Consider the following 22152-nt stretch of genomic DNA (forward strand, 5'->3'; position numbering starts at 1 on the left):
CCCATAGGTCCCAGTATGGCCAGGTGGGTGGGAGGACCATAGGAGGTGGCAACCAGGATTGGGTCTGCCAGGCTCACACGTCTACAAGTGGTTGGTGATGTGAGCATCCAGCTTTAGGAGAGAAGTGGTGAGGGGTGTACATCCCTGTGTTGTCCTCCTCCTCATCATCATCATCACTGGAGAGAGGTGGCAGTGAAGCTCCTGTGGTGATGATCCGGCTTGGTCTGGGCCTTGCTGGGATACCGTCAGTACCGAATAGGGAGATCTCTGGCATAGAAGAAACTGCCAGGTTTCTTTACTTTTCTTTTCTGGTGAAAAGTTGCAATACTGGGAAGCTCGTTGCTGGGGATGGCAGTGCAGTTTGAGAAGAGAGGGTCAGAACTGTCGGTGCCGAGATCTTCCTGAGTTGTGTATGTACAGCAGGTGGTGCCATTTCACTGGTCAATGCCGGGACATTATTTAGCACAATCAGTGCTGAGCTAGGAAGCTTGGCTTTAGATAGCACACCTCACTGAGAGCCTGCCCATACCAGGTCCTTGGCTCCTTGAGAAGTGTTGGTACTGGACATTCACAGTGCCTCTCAGTCTGAGGCTCGCAGTGCCATCGGTACTGGGGCAGATTTTTCGCCAGGAGACCCTTTCCTTTTAAGTGGCTCTCACTGTGGTGATGAATGAGACCAGTGTTAGGTAGCCTTTTTAGGGACAAGGTCCTGAGAAGCAGTCTTGGTAGTGGAGCCCTTGTCTGAGGCGGCTGCTGGTGACTGTTGGCCAGGAGGCATCCTGGATTCTGGGTCGGAGGCTGACCCAAGGAATTTTTCCATCATGGCCATTTGCAAGAAGTATCGATAGCTTGCAGGTCAGGCAGCATTTAAATCCAGGGGAGCCAGGCATGCCTGAGGAAGGGCCAACTGTAGAAAAAATGGGGTAGCCCATTTTTATTCAGTCATTGTTGAAGGAGGCCCGCCAGGTGGCAGAAGGCAGAAAAACTACACTAATTTTTTTTTTAAATGGAAGAAATTTAAAGACTAACGCTAACCGAAGTTAACTAGGATTTAGAGGATAAAAGAAGAAGGAATATGAACTATCTATGGAGTTGAAGAGGCACTGCTGTTGCTCTGACTCAAGTCAAGGGCAAAAGAGAAGGAACTGGGGGTCAGTTGGCAGTGCATGCTAGGTAGCTGCTCGGAGCAGCACAAGACGGCTGCCATGGCTGCGCGGCTAACCAGGGCACTGCTATTACAAATCTCCGATTACAAGTGCAGGGCGCCAAGACACATAAAGTGGAGCACTCACAGGGACATTCCTCAAAGAAGAAGGACTGGTTCTTGGCCCTACATTATTTAACATATTAATCAATTACCTGGAAGAAAACTAAATCATCACTGATAATGTTTAAAGATGACACAAAAATTGGAGGAGTGGTAAATAATGAAGAGGAAAAGTCATTGATTCAGAGCAATTTAGATCATTTTGTAAATTGGGCACAAAAATATATTTTAATATGGCTAAATGTACATGTATACATCTGGGAACAAAGAATACAGGCCATACTTACAGGATGGGTGACTCCATCTTGGTAAGCAGTGACTCTAAAAAAGATTTGGGGGTTGTCATAAAGAGATGGTTAAGGGTTAATGTCTCTTTTACATGTAAAGGGTTAAGAAGCTCAGTAAACCTGGCTGACACCTGACCAGAGAACCAATGGGGGGACAAGATACTTTCAAATCTTGGTGGAGGGAAGTCTTTGTTTGTGCTGTTTGTTTTGTTCGTTGTTCACTCCTGGGGCTAAGAGGACCAGACGTGCAACCCAGGTTTCTCCAATCTTTCTGAAACAGTCTCTCATATTTCAAAATAGTAAGTACTAGCTAGAAAAGGCGGATTAGTCTTATGTTTGTTTTCTTAACTTGCAAATGTGTATTTTGCTGGAAGGAGTTTTACCTCTGTTTGCTGTAACTTGGAATATCAGGCTAAGGGGGAGGGAGTCCCTCTAGGCTATATAAATCTAACTACCCTGTAAACATTTTCCATCCTAATTTTACAGAGATAATTTTTACTTTTTCTTTCTTTAATTAAAAGCTTTCTTTTTTAAGAACCTAATTGATTTTTTCCCTTGTTTAAGACCCAAGGGGATTGGGTCTGAACTCACCAGGGATTGGTGGGGGGAAAGGAATGGGGGGGGAGGTTAATTCCTCTCTGTTTTAAGATCCAAGGAGTTTGGATCAGTGGAGCCTCTCAGGGTAGCCCAGGGAAGGGAAAGTCTGGGAGGGGGAAAGGAGGGGGGATGGTTTATTTCTCCTTGTTTTAAGACTCAAGAGGTTTGGGTCTTGGGTTCCCCAGGGAAGGTTTTGGGGGAACAGAAAGTGTGCCAAACACTATATTTTGGCTAGTGGCAGCACTATCAGATCTAAGTAAAAATTAAGCTTAAAAGTGTCCATGCAGGTCTCCACTTTTGAACACTAAAGTTCAAACTGGGGGAAAAATACCTTGACAGGGGTCATGGTGGATAATCAGCTCAATTTGAGCTCCCTGTGTGATGCTGTGGCCACAAGAACTAATGAGAATCTTGGATGCATAAACAGGAGAATCTTATGCACTAGTAGAGAGGTTATTTTACCTCTGTATTTGGCACTGGTGAGAACACTGCTGGAATACTGTGTCCAGTTCTGGTGCTCACTATTCAAGAAGAATGTTGATAAATTGGAGAGGCAGCAGAGAAGAGCCACAATAGTGATTAAAGGGTTACAAAAAGTGTCTTAGAGTGATAGACTTAAGGAGTTCAACAAAGAAAAGGTGAAGGGGTGACTTCATTGCAGTTCATAAGTACTTACATAGTGAACAAATATGTAATAATGGGCTCTTTAAACTAGCAGAGGAAGGTATAAGACAATCCAATGGCTGGAAGTTGAAGCTAGACATATTCAGAGTTGAAATATGGCCTACATTTTTAGACTAATTAACCACTGCAACAATTTACCCTAGGGTCATGCTGGATTCTCCATCACTGACAATTTTTAAAATCAGGATTGGATGTTTTTCTAAAGATGTGCTTTAGGTATTATTTTGGGGGAAGTTATATGGCCTGTGTGATATAGGAGGTCAAACTAGATAATCACAATGGTCCCTTCTGGCCTTGGATCTACAAATGTACCAGGAAATGTTCTGTAGGGATCACGGACAGAGTGCAGAGTAGGTTATAGTGTTTGACATTTAAAAGTTAGCATTTATCCACTTCTACCACAGAGGTGTATGAAAGATATCACAGTTTGCCCTATACTTAAATAGAAAATAACTGTATGTCTCAGGTGTGGTAATTCTGCATGGTTATGTATCTTAAAATAACTAGTTTTTCAAGATGTTGTAGTCAGTATGGATGCACACTTAGAGTGGGATCTACACCAACACATACTTGAATAAGATATGATGACTTTTAAATGGCAATCATGACAGGTCTTTTCCATCTCTAATTATTAATTGAGTCCTGTAGTCCCTGATCAGTTCTTACTCAGGAGAAACTCCCTCTGTGCTGAATGATGAAGGATTGTATGGTCGGCAAGACAGAATTCTTCCTATACTGTAACTTTATGTGAAATGTGAACAAGTTAACATTGCTATGGAAACATTTTGGTTTTTTTTTTATTATTTCCTCTGTTTTATTTAAATCTGTGACATTCCTTCCAATATGTAATATGTTGAATTTCTGAATGAGTTTAAAATTAAGGACATGTCTAAATTAAAGAAAATCACACCAGTGAAACATCAAAGAAAACCCCTAATGTAGATGCACTGCAATGGATGTGTTGTTACTGGACTGTGAAACAGTAGAACCATTGAATTTAAATCTGACCCATGAACAAGTGTATATTTATAGCGTACAGTTACTTGTTCATACCGCTGTGAGCATTTTGCATGCACAACTGCAGGGCCTACTTCTGAAATATTAGGCCCTCATATTTAAGGTAAAATTATGTAATTACCTGTAACACCAATGACACCCAAAGACAAAAAACCATGAATCCATCAAACACACACCAACGATCCTTTACATAGGAGCTATCCCCCTAAAAGAGAAATAAAAATTAGTGGGTTTTTTGTTTTGTTGCTTCATTACCAAAATAAAAAAGGAAAATCACAAATGATATCCACTGCCAAGAAGGAACAGCATCATTCTCTACTATCTTTAAAATGTCATTTTAACAGATTCCAAATCCCCAATGTCTGGGCTGGAAGATGATGGAAATTTTAAATAAATACATAAATAAATCAAATAAATAAGTAAATTATGTATTCAGGAAAGAAAGTTGTGAGCTTCATTTTTCTGCAGCATGCATTTTATGATGTATTTTAGAGGGCAGGAGGGTTAAAACTAGGGTGGGAAGTCACGGAACAGAAACTTGCAAGCACTGTCATTTCAACTTTAACTTGCTGCACACAATACTTTTACTCCCCTGCCCACGGTCTAAGCTGATGAGGAACTCTTCATTCAGAGGCAATGCTAAACAAACGCAACTTCTCTAGCCTGTGATGTCTGATGATTGAAAAGTAACTTCAAGCTGTTTGTCTATGGAGCTCAACTGCTGACATTCTGTATTTTCCCCTCCGTGTATTAACCATGCCTCCAGAGGAATGAGCACTCAACAGACAAGCTAAATCCTTTGATTGTGTGTGTTGAATAAAAAACACTGATACTTCTTTCTCTAGGATATGAAAACCCTTTGAAATCTGATATCCTTCCCTAGAGCACCAAAATATCACAATTTATCCAAAACAGGAAGTTTTCTCTGAATGAGGTTTGAGCAGGCATTTGGCCAAAAGTTCTGCTATTCAGCCACACTTGAGTAATTTTCAAACACCTATTACAAATCAAATAGTTTTATAAAAGGTTCCCATTTCCTCTCCACAGTATCTTGGCATGGCTGAACTGGCTCTGCCACTTTTCCTTAGTATTGGAGACACAAATTATAAAGAAGTCATGCTCCCTTCTGGTCTTACAGTAGCACCAACAGTTTTGGCTCTCCTTCCTCTTGTGGTCAGTTCATGTCATGTTCTCCTATTATTCTTCCCTTCCTGCTTGGTGATAGACACCAATCTCCTCACTTCCACTTACTGCAGATTCCATCTTGCCTGACCCCATGGAATCACACCTCCTTCCTGCTCAGAATGTGCTCTGGCAAGCTGCAAGTTTACGGTGCTTCTCGACTGTACAGAGGCTACCTGTCTCAGGGTGCCCGTTCTTGCAATTTGTAGGCTAGATCCTTAACTGGAGGCTTTAGCCTTCCCAAAGCATAATAAGCCATTTTTAAAGAATGCAAACTCAGCCATTTTATACAAAAAAAAAAGCAATTCTTTTCAGAATAGATTTAAATTGCTAACACATCTCTAAAAATGGTACTAAGTACTTTTAATTATCATTATGGGGTTGGCATTGAGATTTAGGCACATACGTAAATAGACATTGTATCTGTGGCACACTTTTCATAATATCATCATTGTAATGGCAGATCATTAGCAAAACATACCGGCTAGTAAATCTGGAAGAATCAGTTGACCCATGCTGGATTATATTACCAACAATCTGTTACAATAAACAATGATACAGAAAGTTTGATAGTGGCACTTTGTACTATGCCCGTAATCTGGCTTTGGCTGAATATTTTTTCATATTTTCAGCATTTGGTTGTATTCTATAGTTAAACATTGGGAACACCCCTAATATGGATAAAATATTTAATTTCTAACTAGATTTTGATTCAGCATGTAATTCATTAGTGGGGGCATTTCAAAGGTAGGACTACTTCTCAATTAATGAGAAAATCATAGTATGCTTGTTGCATGAATCCTGGCATTGACTTTTAGTACCACTTCCTACTGGAAAAAATCTAAATATTTTTAAATACTCAATAGGCCTGAAGACATAATGAGATAACTGCATTCCATTCCACCTCTAAAAACAATCTTAGGTTGAAATTCCACTGTGGTTCAGGCAATAGTCGTCTGTTCTTACACCTCACGAGGAACATCACTAGAAGGAATTTTTCCTGAAGGAACCTTTCCTGAAATAGCTGAAATGGTTGATATGTTAATTTACAACTATTTTCGAATCCCATCTACAGAAAATCTGAAATTAACTAGATTTGTGAGTTGTGCGTAGGAATTTGCCTGTGAATGCACCATTGCTTAGTACATCACACCATGGCATATACTGTCCATTGTGTTGTGCAAGATAGCCTTTGGATTGATAAAACTTGTTATAAATGTGCTCCCACTCTCTCAACTTCGGCATAAAAATGATAACTGGATCTGGGTGAAGTATCCTGTCCACACTGACAATATCATTTCCTGGTAAAAGGATTATGGGGAGATAATCCCAGAGTTTCTTGAAAACAGTTCTCCAGGCCCTTAAGGTATGACTGATATCATTTCTAGCAGATGTACTATGGGGATGTTCTCTTAGGGCCTGATCCAGGAATATCCCATTGAAGTCAAGGGCATTATTCATGTGCTTAAAGTTAAGCATGCACTTAAATACTTTGATAGATCAGGGCAGAGTGTTCAGCAGCATATAGGATCAAGTCTTTATTTTCTATTTTTTTTAAAATGTGGATTTAACATTTGTAAAAGATGCAAAATTAGCACCTGAGGCTAATCTAAAACTCACTGAAGGCAAAGTGGATCCTCCCATTCATTTCAGTGTCTTTGGATTGGTCTTTTTATGTACAAGATTGAGGGCATAGCTACTTCACACCATGTGCCTCACACTCCGTCCTAGAGAAATCACTGCAGGGGCGTGACTGTGGGCCCTTGGTGTTGGAAACTATATTACAGGTTGCAACAACACAGATTGCCCACAATCCCAACCCTTTCAGGCACCCCAAATCTTGCCAGCAATGCCCAGGAAATGGGCAGGGATAATCAGAGGAGGTGTATCACCAAGGTAGCCAAGAAATGTGCTGATTCAGTCTCTCTTTCAGGCAGCCTATGGAGCACTACTGGAACTGAAAGCTGCTCTCGCAACTTGTAAAACTTAATAATTGAGAGACCTGGGAGTTCAATAAGACTATATTGACAATACGCGCCAGACAAGTATGGTCTTTTGGGACAGTAAGTGTTAAGTGGATTTCCTGGGCAATACCTAGGGGGAACTTAATGCAAATTCCCCAACTCCATTTATGCAAAAACCCAGCCCTCTGAAGAGAGGGACTTTGTCTGCTGATTACCTGTTCCCAGAGACTGGAGATCAAAGGCCGAAGATGCATAAAGAACCAGGCTGATCTTCTCGGTCTCAGTTCTGGTTCTGAGACAGTTATAATCCTGTAACGATGGGAGAAACCCAGTCGTGGGTTTCGAAGGACTGACACCTACCAAAGCCCAAGGTTGGAGTTGGGATTGACCTCTCTGAACAGCTTTTTAGCATGCATGTAGGTTCTTTTGTTGTTTTTAATGTATTTTCTCTGTAATGCTTTCACATTAAAAATAAATGTGCTTGCTTAGAGCTGTGTGGTAACTTATAACTGTGGGCACTGTCATAAACAGATGGTTAAGGGTTAATGTCTCTTTTACCTGTAAAGGGTTAAGAAGCTCAGTGAACCTGGCTGACACCTGACCAGAGAACCAATGGGGGGACAAGATACTTTCAAATCTTGGTGGAGGGAAGTCTTTGTTTGTGCTGTTTTTTTTCGTTCGTTGTTCGCTCTTGGGGCTAAGAGGGACCAGATGTGCACCCAGGTTTTCTCCAATCTTTCTGAAACAGTCTCTCATGTTTCAAAATAGTAAGTACTAGCTAAAAAAGGCGAATTAGTCTTATGTTTGTTTTCTTAACTTGTAAATGTGTATTTTGCTGGAAAGATTTTTACTTCTGTTTGCTGTAACTTTGAATCTCAGGCTGGTGGGGGGAGGAAGTTCCTTTAGTCTATATAAATCTAAGTACCCTTTAAGCATTTACCGTCATAATTTTACAGAGATAATTTTTACTTTTTCTTTCTTTAATTAAAAGCTTTCTTTTTTAAGAACCTGATTGATTCTTTCCTTGTTTTAAGACCCAAGGGGATTGGGTCTGAACTCACCAGGGATTGGTGGGGGAAAAGGAGGGGGGGAAAGGTTAATTCCTCTTTGTTTTAAGATCCAAGGAGGTTGGATCTGTGTAGCCTCTCAGGGTAACCCAGGGAGGCGAAAAGAGGGGGGATGGTTTATTTCTCCTTGTTTTAAGACCCAAGGGGTTTGGGTCTTGGGTTCCCCAGGGAAGGTTTTAGGGGAACAGAAAGTGTGCCAAACACTATATTTTGGCTGGTGGCAGCGTTATCAGATCTAAGCTAGGAATTAAGCTTAGAAGGGTCCATGCAGGTCCCCACTTTTTGGATGCTAAAGTTCAAAGTGGGGGAAAAAAACCTTGACAGGGAAATATGCTGGTTATATGCTGCAGAGAAAGCAGAATGCTAATGTCTGTCTTCGAGGCAGACTGACTTGCTGGGGATCTGTCAGGGAGCTGTCAGCCTTGAAACAGTCAGGAGGGATAAAAACACTGGTCTCCAACCAAGAGAGGTAATGGCTGAGAGCCAGAAGTCTAAAAGTAGGCACCGTGGTATAGTTGCTTTGAACTGTAGATACCTCTCTCTCAGCACATGAGAAGAACAAGCTTCCCCTAACATGCTGCCATCTCTTGCCTTTTAACGTTTATGTACAGTATGTCACAGTCAAGCTATCTTAGACTAGACCGTGTACATGGAGTTCTGGGTGAAGCATGCGTATTAAGTGAGCTTTAATGTTGTCCTTATCTCTGCAATGCTGATATATGGTATTTTGAGTTTTGATTGATCAAATATCTTGCTGCTGCCTGCTATCACAACACAGCAGAGAAGCCAGTTCTGACTGTATCTGTGATTGCACCTTGGAAGAGCTTTAGATTAATTCACCATGACAATGTTGCCTAAACTCATGAAGGCAATCTGAAATAGAGAGATTTGCTTAGAGCAGAGTGCGTCCTTTCTTATTTAATTTTTCAAGTTTTCAGTTAATTTAAGCTAAAATAAATAAGAATACAGACATTCTCTCACTTTTGCACTTTGTTACTTTCCATTGGAACATTGCTCTTATCAGGATGTCATTCAGATGGGAAACAATATACTTTTCTGATTGTAACAGCCACACTAAAAGACAATCGAGGAAGTGGTATTTTTTTTATTTTCAGTAAATCAATCCAAACTAATAAATCTCTCCACAATTATTCATGGCTATGACCTCATCAAAATAGAGGTGCAGGTGTCACAAGTTTCCATTCACAGCGGTATGAAAATAAAAATTGTTTAAAAGTATATAGATTTTAGGGGGGGAAATATTTAATTTTAAGTGATGAATTTATTTTTCTGGCTACCTAGAAGCAATTCTTTAAAGGTTAATTGGTAACAAATATTAATTTTCTGTTAAAGGTGGATTACATTTTACATTGCTGACACTACTGATAATAGAATACACAGAAAAAATAAAACAATAGGATTCTACGTCTTAATTTTTTGTCTATTTTCTGAGATAGCCTTTCACACTTCTGAATCTTTTAAAACTTATTTTATCATAATGACTGTTAGTAAGTTTTGAAATTCACTGCATAACTGAATTCAGTATGTTTTGTACTAAAGAACAAATGTGGACTTTGGGGACCCTTCCTCATTCCAATGAAGTCAAAGGGAATTAAGAACACTGTTTACTTAATTTAAAACATATTATGAAGTGGAAATATACCGAACACTGTTTCCTATTCATTATCCTAAATACAGAATTTTACCTGCTGGTAGTCAACAGCAAGTACAAATGCAGTACCAATAATACCATTGCAAATGCATGGTAACAGTGGGCCCAATTTGAGGGGTCACATGTTATTAGAAACCTCCAAAAAAAAGAGATAGAGACAGACAAGTCCGGTGGAAAAAGACCCAGAAACAGATGGAGTCTGAAAGAACTAAGAGAAGAGTAAGCCAGAGACTGAAAATAGCAGAAATAAAGAAGAGGGATTGTCCAAAATTATTTTCCAACTTTTTAGGGAAAAGAAAAGAAAAAGAAAAAAGAAAAACCAGTTACCATGTGACAGCTATTTTTCCCTTTTTAGCTCTGCCTTTCAATTCCTCCCTTCTCTTATATTCTGCCCTCCCTCCCCCCCCCTCGCCCCGCGCCGCCCCTTGTTGTTATTATTCCTTATCTTTTTCACTCTTTAGACTGCTGGGGTAGGTGTCTGCTATCGTGTTTTTACTCCACCTTTGGGGATTCTGACACTTGTGAGAGTTCCAGTATGGTAGGAAGCTGTTCTTGCAAAGTGTCCTACTTTTCCACATTTAGATCTTGATTGTGTAGGATGGTCTGGCAGTGCCCTCCCCCCTCACTACCTCCGCGCCCAACTCCTCCTTCTCTCATGCTCTCATTTCAAGAAGGTGGCAGCAAATGGTAACTCTTCTGCTAGGTGTTGCAGATATATCCCTAATAACATAAGAACAGCCATACTGGGTCAGACCAATAGTCCATCTAGCCCAGTATCCTGTCTTCTGACAGTGGCCAGTGTGAGGTGCTTCAGAGGAAATGAGCAGAACAGGCAATTACCGAGAGAGCCATCCTCTGTTGTCCACTCCCAGCTTCTGGCAATCAGAGACTAGGGACTCCAAAAGCAGGAGGTTGCATCCCTGACCATCCTGACTAATAATCATTGATAAACCTATCGATGACGTATCCTCCAGGAACCTAATTCTTTTTTAATCCCTTTTTAAATCCTGTTACAGTTTTGGCCTTCACAACATCCCCTTACATCTCTGAAATGTCAGAGCCAGATTTTTAAAAAATTATTTTATTGAGATTATTATTTTACTGAGAAATAAAGGAATTAAGGGGGACTTGATTACAGTTTTTAAGTATCTGCATGGGGAAACATATCTGATAATGGACTCTTCAATCTAGCAGAGAAAGGTATAACATGATCCCACGGCAGGAAGCTGAAACTAAACAAATTCAGACTGAAACGAAGGCATACATTTAATTGTGAGTTTGATTAACCCCGGGAACAATTCACCAAGGATGGTGGTAGACTCTCTATCACTGGTAATTTTTAAATCAAGACTGGATGTTTTTCTAAAAGATCTGCTCCAGGAATTATTTTAGGGAAGTTCCATTGCCTGCGTTACACAAGTGATCAGACCAGATAGTCTTAATAGTCCCTTCTGTCTTGGGAATCTCTGAAAATATTGAAAACAAGAGTCAGCAAAATTTAGCATAAAAAAATCCAGATGAGGCCCAGGTGCCTTCCCTTAAGTCAAATTAGGTGGCAGGCCAAGTGCCCTGGACCACCCCCTACCTCCAGCTCCAACTCTGTGACAATGGTGCTTTTGAATGCCTCCATTTTTGAGTGACGTAGCATCAGCAAGAGATTTGATTTTCAGAAAGTGCTAAATACCCACTCTTTGAAAATCAAGCCCATCTTTAAGCTTCTCAAGTTGAGCACTATAAAAATGAGATACCCACATAATCACTAGTCATTTTTGAGAAATCTTAGATATTGGTAGAGGGCTAAAAGTTCCCATGACACTGTCAGAAGAATAGGACTCAGATAGTTACATGTTTTGATGGGTTGGTTGGCCTGTTTGAAAAGGAGTGTTGATTATTGGTGTAACTACTGGAGCCTGGGCATCCTCAGGTGTTCTTCACTGCCATAGGTCAGAGCTGCAAGGGGTGGCTATGGAACCATATGTGTTGAAGCCTTCTGAGACAAGGAATCATGGACAATCCATCGATCCACTGGACAGCGTCTATCAATTCTACTGCGAAGCTCAACGTGTAGGGTTTTGTATAGCAGTAGGACGTTGATGTGGGCAAGTTCAATCTCCTACACCTATCCTAACAATTTCAAGCCACTTCCAACCTTGTCCACAAAACAGGAGGGAAAGAGCCTCACCTGTCTTCCAATTGTCAAAAGCTGCAAATGTCAAGCCTGCTTCTCAACCCTGGCCAGATGTCAAAAGCATTATTTTTTTGCTGTCCAGCTGTCAAACCCTCCCTCCTTTTCTCTCACTCCATCCCCAGCTATTACATTTCATAGTCTGCCCAAGATATAAACTAAAGCCATGGCACACATGGCTCTGAGGCACACAGTCTATCCCAGTCTATATTTAGCCACCTCACTATGTATACATACCATATCCATTACTACGCCAAATACAAGAGAAATTCAGCCCAGCATATTTTATCATGTCTTATAACTATGTAATTTGTTCATTCTTAGACACACAGACAGATAGACAGCTACATAGATATATTCGATAGACAGACCCTCTTGATGACGCTTACAAACATGTACCTAAATAACTTTGCCTCAATCTTTGCAGAATTCTTGGCATTCTGTTTAGGAAGGTTAGGAAAGTTTAAATAATAGTTCAAAAAACCAAGTAACCCTTAATGAGGGCAATACTGACAACTTTTTACAGGTGGTCACTGTATTAGCCATTCCTCTGAATAAATATAGTATTGTTTCAAAATCAGCTAAGTTATTTTCTAAATGTTACACTATAGGAAAAAGACTGTTTATTAGCATTTACACAATGGTATGTCTTAAAATAAAATGTTTTCACCAACACTGCAGGAATGTCCTATTAAAATAACTCCCCATAGTAGTAGTTAATCCACATTTGTAAAATATTTTGCCCCATAATACAATGGACAGTGCTGTATATGAAAGGTTCTAACACATACGTACAAGGGAGGCAGAATTAGGGTTGCTATGAGAAGCTTAGCTCTAAATAGCATTTGTGGCTGTAACATCACTTCCTTGTCATTGAATTAACTCAGGTTATGCAATCATTGGAAGCACCCTTTGACTGAAAATTCAGTGCATTATATGAGTGGTTACAAATGTATCTATACCATAAATAATATATGTTTATGGCAATCTTGTATGCTATATAAAAACATTGAAAGAAATCACTTAATGTTAATAAAAGATCCTTCAGCAGTACTGATTACTATGAAGTGCACAGTGCTTAACAGACACAAACTAATATTTTGCAAGAGCTCAGTAAAAAGATATTTTAAGACGGGGCCAATTAAGTAAATTTTATTCTGAAGACCAACATAAATAAAGAAAACAAAAAGCAGCAGATGTTTTCTAGGTTTTTTTTAATGACTCTCGTAAAACAATATATATATTCTTCCATTTCGGCACTTAAATCGTTACAGCTATGATAACTACAGAATCCATAATTATTTCATTATTTGCAGTAGTAATAAATTAGATTTTACAAAATCATTTACAGAGAGTTTCTTGGATTATTTTAGAGATTACTAATGAGGAAGTAAGTCCTTATTTCACTCGGATAAGACCAGTGAATTTTACTTTTAACAAACATTGAATTTTTACAAATTTACAAAAGCAAGCACATTGAACTTACATTTTTCACTAAATTAGTACATTGCAATAAGAGGGAAATTGTGAAGTGCCTTATTTTGTATTTTATGCTCTGCTATTGACATGCTGTCAAACCTTAGTCCCAGATTTGGACCTTAGCGTCCAAAATATGGGGGTTAGCATGAAAACTTCCAAGCTTAGTTACCAGCTTGGACCTGGTACTTGCTGCCACCACCCAAAAAATTAGAGTGTTTTGGGGCACTCTGGTCCCCCCAAAACCCTTCCCTGGGGACCCCAAGACCCAAACCCTTGAGTCTCACAACAAAGGGAAATAAATTTTTTCCCTTCCCCCCCCTCCAGGTGCTCCTGGAGAGATACACAGACACAAGCTCTGTGAATCTAAACAGAGTGAGTCCACCCTCTGGAATTTCAATTCTGGAAACAAAAGCACTTTCCTCTTCACCCAGAGGGAATGCAAAATCAGACTAGTAAATCTAACACACACAGATTTCCCTTTGACTTTTTCCTTCCACCAATTTCCTGGTGAGTACAGACTTAATTTCCCTGAAGTTTCCCAGAAAAGAAAACTCCAACAAGTCTCAAAAAGAAAGCTTTATATAAAAAAGAAAGAAAAATACATACAAATGGTCTCTCTGTATTAAGGTGACAAATACAGGGTCAATTGCTTAAAAGAATATTGAATAAACAGCCTTATTAAAAAAGAATACAATTTAAAGCACTTCAGCAACTATAGACATGTAAATACATGATCTCTGTACTCACAACTTGGAAACAGAAGATTAGAGAGCAGGAAATAGAAATTACTTCTCATAGCTGAGAGAAAAGCAGGCAGACCGACAAAGACTCAGATACAAACTCCCTCCACCCAGAGTTGAAAAAAAATCCTGTTTCCTGATTGGTTCTTTGGTCAGGTGCTTCAGGTGAAAGAGACATTAACCCTTAGTTATCTGTTTATGACACGCCCCCCAAATTGCAGACAGTGAGGAACCTCACTGGCGGCGATTTTCTTCTAGAACTTTAAAATAAACAGATTAATACAACACATGCACCTTTACATATACCACTAAGTATATAAATAACAGACCTTTACATTTTAAGAACACTGTTTAACTACTGGATTTTGGGAAACTTTTAAGGGAGAGTGCATCAGCTACTTTGTTAGAAGCTCCTGAGATGTGCTGAATTTGAAAATCAAAATTTTGGAGAGCTAAACTTCAACGAAGAAGTTTTTTGTTGTTTCCCTTGGCAGTCTGAAGCCACTTTAGCGCAGCATGGTTAGTTTGTAGCTGGAACCGCCGTCCCTAAACATATGGGCGTAGCTTTTCCAGGGCGTACACAATGGCATAGCATTTCTTTTTACTGACTGACCAGTGACTTTTTTTTTAGACAGTTTTTTGCTGAGAAACACGACAGGATGGAAGTTGTAATCCGTTGCTTTCTGCATGAGAACTGCTTCTATACCACGCTTAGATGCATTCGTGGTTACTAGGAATGGCTTGTTAAAATCCGGGGCCCTGAGTACAGGGTCAGACATGAGCATTGCCTTAAGCTGGGTAAAGACCTTTTGACACTTATTAGTTTACTTAACTGCATTTGGTTGGGTTTTTTTGGTTAGATCGGTCAGTGGGGCAGCGATTTGGCTGTAGTGTGGTACAAATCGCCTGTAGTATTCGGCCAAGCCTAAGAAGGATTGGACCTGCTTCTTGGACCGTGGGACAGGCCACTTTTGGATAGCATCCACCTTGGCCTGTAGGGGGTTTATGGTTCCTCGACCCACCTGGTGCCCCAGGTAAGTTACTCTGTTTTGGCCTATTTGACACTTTTTGGCCTTAACAGTTAGTCCGGCCTGCCTGATGCGCTCAAAGACCTTTTTCAGGTGTAGTAGGTGTTCAGGCCAGGAGTTTGAAAAAATGGCCACATCATCGAGATAGGCAACTGCAAATTCTCCCAGTCCAGCTAGTAGATCAACTACCAGCCTCTGGAAGGTGGCGGGTGCATTTCGAAGGCCGAAAGGAAGGACATTGAATTCATACACCCCCGCATGGGTGACGAATGCTGACCTCTCCTTGGCAGGTTTATTTAGCGGTACTTGCCAGTACCCTTTGGTTAAGTTTATTGTAGAGATGAACTGGGCACGTCCCAACTTTTTTGATTTGTTCTTTGGCCTCCATTTTTGTCTTGGTAGGCATTGTTCCTGTTTTCTTGTGTTGGGGTGCCCTCCGGTGTTTATCTTTTGAACTGCAGGCTCTGTTGCCTTCTGGGGTCTGCCTAGCAACAGTGCCTTTTCCCCTTTCTTCCTAGCTAATTTTTTTAATGTAAAGTAAACCAGAAAAACCACTTTATTTGCATGTATATAGTGCTGGTATCTGCCTTCTAATGGGAGTACTATTGTGTGACAAAAGACCCTCAACAGTCTCTTAATGGTTGCTTGCTTAATATGCAAGCCACAGCTGCCAGAGAGAGCAGAAAAAAAAATTTCTCTGGTTCCTTTTTAAAACCAAACTGTTTTTCTCTGCTAAAAAGCCCCTAGCAGAGAAAAGAAAAATATAATATTCCTACTGGCTTCTGGATTCTGTCTATCCCACCTCTACCACCATGTCAAACCTTAGTCCCAGATTTGGACCTTAGCATCCAAAATATGGGGGTTAGCATGAAAACCTCCAAGCTTAGTTACCAGCTTGGACCTCGTACTTGCTGCCACCACCCAAAAAATTAGAGTGTTTTGGGGCACTCTGGTCCCCCCAAAACCCTTCCCTGGGGACCCCAAGACCCAAACCCTTGAGTCTCACAACAAAGGGAAATAAATTTTTTCCCTTCCCTCCCCCACTCCAGGTGCTCCTGGAGAGATACACCGACACAAGCTCTGTGAATCTAAACAGAGGGAGTCCACCCTCTGTAATTCCAATCCTGGAAACAAAAGCACTTTCCTCTTCACCCAGAGAGAATGCAAAATCAGACTAGTAAATCTAACACACACAGATCTCCCTCTGACTTCTTCCTCCCACCAATTCCCTGGTGAGTACAGACTCAATTTCCCTGAAGTTTCCCAGAAAAGAAAACTCCAACAGGTCTCAAAAAGAAAGTTTTATATAAAAAAGAAAGAAAAATACATACAAATGGTCTCTCTGTATTAAGGTGACAAATACAGGGTCAATTGCTTAAAAGAATATTGAATAAACAGCCTTATTCAAAAAGAATACAATTCAAAGCACTCCAGCAACTATAGATATGTAAATACATGATCTCTATACTCACAACTTGGAAACAGAAGATTAGAGAGCAAGAAATAGAAATCACTCCTCATAGCTGAGAGAAAAGCAGGCAGACCGACAAAGACTCAGACACAAACTCCCTCCACCCAGAGTTGAAAAAAAATCCTGTTTCCTGATTGGTCCTCTGGTCAGGTGCTTCAGGTGAAAGAGACATTAACCCTTAGCTATCTGTTTATGACACATGCTAACTACAACAACTGTGCATTTTAAAATATTTGTAAGTGTTCAGATATAACAAATTCTATATAAGCTGTTCTGCTGATCAAATATGATTCCATTTCACCTACCCCAACTTGCACATGGGGTGAATACACAATGACAGTTCTAAGGCAGGTAAAACTTAGAAGAAAATAATCCCTTTTTAAGATTTAAGAATTAATACTTTCAATACATCATACTGACAGACTTCTGGAAAAAAAAGATGATAAAATATTACTCAAGTGTATCTGAAGTGGTGGAAACGTAGTTACTAAAACAGCAACAAGCAATGGGGATGGAGGGAAGAGCTCAAATCATTAAAACAGAAAAACAATGCTTGTAGGCTGAATATGTTATTCAAATCAGGGATATCAATCATGTTTGTGATGAAAGACATAACACTTAGAGGCCATCAATCACATCTGCTATGAAAAATGGAGAAGTCTTAAACTTACCATTCAAGCATTAACAAACACAGGCATAATACAAATTCTCCTGAAACTGATTATATTGTTGGACCAAATTCTCAAAACTGTAAATCAGAAACTGTCAGAAACTGCTGAAATCCAATAAAAAGATTCTACATGTATTCCAGGTGCTTGCATGTATGCACACAAAAGCCTCCAGTCTCATAGCCACAGGTACTATGGGATACATGTTAAATGCCTCAATTCAGGAAGTGAAAGACAAGGCAGGTGAGATAATTGGACCAACTTCTACTGGTAGAAGGCATATGTTTTTAAGCTTCACAGAAACTTTATTGCGGAAAGTAGTCAGTGTATCTAAGCTAAAAGTTAGAACAGATTTTTAAGCATAAGGGGTTTACACAAGATGTAGAGGACCACTAAAATGAAGTGGGCAATTAAGGTTAGCAAGCAGTGGGATGAGTTACCAATTGTAGTAATGAGCCATAAAACTAATGTTTCTGTTAAGTCCATGGTTTTCAGTGTCTAGCACAGTTATAAACTTAAGTGCCCAGGCTCAACTTTCAATGGTATTTTGCAGATTTCCTTTGAGGGTGAGGACTGGGCGGTCAGATATGGTGTGATCACTTTGTGAGAAGTGTTCGCCCATGGACGATATGATGTTTTTGTCTTCTATCATTTTCTGTGAGTGTTCATTTGAGAGTGTCATGATTATCTAATTTCACCCACATAGTTATTGCTGGGCATTTGATGCGCTGGATCAGGTATGCCACATGTTGTGATAGGTATATGGATCTTGAAAGGTGTGGTGTAGAGGGTATTGATCATTACTGCAGTGGAGATATGTCTGCAGAGTTTGCATATGTTATTCTAGCAGAGTCTGGTGCCACTTTGAATTGGCGTGTCCTGGTCTATGAGAGACTTGCTTCTGATGATGAGCTTGGGAAGGTTGGGATGGGCGATTTCTGAAGGCCAGATGAGGGAGGTTCAGTAAAAATTTCTTTGTCTCCATCAAGTATGGGTTGTAACTATTTGATATTACTCGGTATAGGATCCAGCGTGGGGTAGTTCTCCACCAGAGAAAAAGATCCCATCACAGAAGAGACCACCCAAATACCCTGGAAGAACCTGCTTTCAATGCATAAAAAAACCCCCAACCAACGACCGCACACCACAAGATGTTTCCTATCAACCCACACTGAAGCCCATACAGAGTATCATCAACACTGCATACATTTATTCAGCAAGGATAGTCTCTATTGTTTAACTATTTATTGTTTTTCCATCTTACCCCTCCAAAAAGATATAAATATCTTAAATATTTCAATAAATTTTCCATCCCTATTTTTATCCTCAAATGTTCATATTTATAGATTTCTAATATTGACAGAAGGAAGATTTTTTTGAGGACTTGATCAAGCACGCCCTCTAGCAGCCTGCTTTTAAGCACATACGCAAAATTTCCACTCCCTTAGTGTGGCATACTCTAAATGGGTCAGCTCTTGCCTTCCAATCCAAAGCCACTGTAGTTCATTAGTACTATATGTTAGAGAAGAAGTTTTTGAATTAATTAAGGTGAAAATTTTAATCTCAAACATTAGCACTTTCATCATTTTAAAATAATTCAATAGATTTTTTTCAAACATGGCTTGTTCTGCAGACTCATCCTGATTTTAAAAATCAAATAAGAACCACAAGCACTATTCTATATCTTTCCAACAAAAAGACTATGTAGGCAATTCTAATTTGTATTCTATTGTGGACTTGATTAACTGAAAATTTATCACAGTAGAAGAAACCATATTTTACAGAATAACCACAAGGGCCAGAGTTAAGGTTGAATTTCACCTTAATTCTATGGGAATGTTTTAATTTTTACTTTTGAGAATTTAATAGTCATCAAGGCAGATGTGCTCCCTCTCCCCCAACAAAATTATATATTTTAAATGAAAGCTTTGGTTTTTACAGAGTGCTCACTGATGCAGCATTGGATCAATGTTGTATATTAGTTTCCCCTCACTTGGGCATTTTGGTTCAGAGCTCAATTTTTTCATCCATTCTATTTATTCTGATGGACACCAGCTCTACCTTCTAGGTCAAGGGTCACACTCATGACCGTAACTTACCATACCTTGCTTAAAACTGTTCACACGTTTCCCTAATTGAGTTTTCATCACAAAGAATCTTATGACAATCAACCATATGGACACAGAGCAACAGGCTGTGGCTGAAAGAAGTCACACATGCTGTTTTACTATATGATATTTTTGAAAAAAATAATTGATGTCTTGATCCTGGCCAATGTATTTAGGACACAATGTGTTCTTCCAAAAGGCTCTTTTCTTATGAAGATTTTTGTCTAGTTTTCAGAATAAGTAATTTTGATCCTGAAGCTGAACATTTCCTAACAATTCTTTTTCCACCCCCACCTGGGTGCATTTTAAATATCTTAAAGATTACATTTTGAACAGCATGTCTAAAATGATGGCATATACCAACTCCAATATTTCCTTTCCCTTCTCTCTTATGTCTGCATACAGTTGGGGAATCTGACTTGAAGCTGACAATCCAGTTAATATTTCTACCATTTTGTGAAAAAGGGTAAATTAGGACAACTAGTTTTGTAACTTGCAATTTCCCCCTTCATGTTTAAGTGACTTAAAGATAGGAAGTTTAATATCATATATGTATGTGATTATTCAGGGGTTAAAGTATTGGACCATGAGGAAAAAACCCTAATTGTGAGAGGTACTAAACAACATATATCTAATAATCTATAAACCAAGACACTCTCCTGGAATTAGTGTGACCATGTTGGCCAGACCAGTTGACAGAAGGTAGGTCTCTGAGTAAAAGGCAATTGGGAAGGTGGCCGCAAAAAACTTGGTCTCCAACACACATGTAGATCTGGAAATAAATGCCCTGGACCACCAATAAATAGTTTGTTTTAAAAAACAAAAACAAACAAACAACAAAGTGTCATACCTTCATCAGTCTTTCCACCAAGAATCACAAGCCCATACTCATCAAGTGTGGAGGAATACGAAAAAGTAAATATGAAGGCACGGTAGCTACAAGAAGTCAGCAGTGGCTTCCTGAGTCAGAGCAGTGAAGCCATGGGGTAACATACAGCAGGAGCAGTCCTGCTCTAAAGGACAGAGATGGCACAACTGGTATAAGGTCCTTTACATAAGCAGATGATTGGGGTAGCAGAGCTCATATCCACTCACCCTCTGTTGTTCCAGACATGCTCCCAGTCTGCACCTGCCCCCACTACCCTCTTATAGCAGGGAGGCAACTGGATATTGGATATGGATATTGTGATGAAGTTCCTCCTCTACCTTGGTGTGTCCTGCACTTATTTGGCAGATTTGCTCACCTCAGTGATCTTCCCCACAGTCTGGGTCAACTTCTGTGTCTGATCAGTAGTTGGGAGATTCGGGAGGAACCCGGGCGCACCCTCTACTCTGGGTTCCAGCCCAGGGCCCTGTGGATTGCAGCTGTTTATAGTGCCTCCTGTAACAGCTGCATGAGAGCTACAACTCCCTGGGCTACTTCCCCATGGCCTCCTCCAAACACCTTCTTTATCCTCACCACAGGACCTTCCTCCTGGTGTCTGATAATGCTTGTACTCCTCAATCCTCCAGCAGCACTCCCTCTCCCTCTCAGCTCCTTGCGCCTCTTGCTCCCAGCTCCTCACACATGAATCTCACTGACTAACTGGAGGCTTTTAACTAGTTCCAGCCAGCCGTTGATTGGCTTCAGGTGTCCCAATTAATGTAGCTATCTCCACTACCTTCTAGAAAAATCTTAATTGGCCCCAGGTGTCTTGATTAACCTGGAGCAACTGCCATTTGGTTACCATGGTACCAGGGAGTTGTGTAGCCTGGGGCTAACATACCTGTTCCTCACTATTTTACTGTAGCCATCTGGCCTTGCCCCATCACAATATACTGTCTCTGGAAGCACTAAGCCAGTAGCTAATCCTCCTACACAGTGGGAGTATACCACGAGAAAGGCCAACAAGTTTGAAGCCACTCTGCACTAGTTTTAACAAATCAGAGAATCCACCCTTGAGTACTTTACAAAAGCCCAGTGAAATGGCTCCAGTCTGCCAGAGGTTAATATACAAATAGACTGAGCCTTGTGGAACTACCCTATACTAAAAACACAAGGGTTATGCTGCAAGCTAATGATGTAAATTATGTAATCACTTAACTAAGGTTATTACAAATTATTGAAGTCAGTGAATATTGCCAAGTCCTAGCCAAATAAAATCTGACATATCCACTTACTATGACATTAGTTTGAGGTAAAGTATAAAAATCTTATAATGACTCCCACGATGTGACTGGTTTTACAATAATACAGATTACAAAGACAATCTCGTTGACATTTGATCTTGTCCTCTGTAAACCAAAATGTGTCAGACCTGTATTTAGTTGGTCTACAAGATGAAGAACTCTCCTATCTTCAAAATATTCATTTTACTTTCTAATACACTTTTTTTTAAATGATGGTAATGCCACAATGCTTGGTCATGTACTATGTAGTAGCAGCAAGGGTCTGCAATTAATACCGTAGGAACTATGCTAAGTAGATAAATAGTATAATAAATGTGTCCCCTCAGCTTTCATAGAGTGTGAAAACCACACTATTCCTCTCCCATTCACTAAGGGGAGAATTTTCAGCTTAGCCATCTGCTTGTTTATTCCATTTTTCTTCCAGCAACATGTGAACTCTTTTGCAAACTTACATATTTTCCTATTCACTGCCTAAGATTTTAGAATGTTTTCCTCCTTTAGTTATTTAAGAATACCAGCATGGCAACAGTGTTCAATCCAAGCAGTTTACTTGGAATGCCCTCTTCT

General features: G+C 39.9%; 1 protein-coding gene across 1 annotated transcript in view; it reads right to left on the minus strand.

Moving 5' to 3' along the window:
- The window catches only part of NALCN (sodium leak channel, non-selective), a 335712-nt gene that overhangs the window by 285051 nt on the left and 28509 nt on the right, over window positions 1-22152 (minus strand). Inside the window, 1 exon segment of the mRNA XM_030568085.1 lies at window positions 3974-4057. Coding sequence (XP_030423945.1) covers window positions 3974-4057 — 84 coding nt within the window.

This window comes from Gopherus evgoodei, chromosome 1 (assembly GCF_007399415.2).
Source record: "Gopherus evgoodei ecotype Sinaloan lineage chromosome 1, rGopEvg1_v1.p, whole genome shotgun sequence".
NCBI classification, from domain to species: domain Eukaryota; kingdom Metazoa; phylum Chordata; order Testudines; family Testudinidae; genus Gopherus; species Gopherus evgoodei.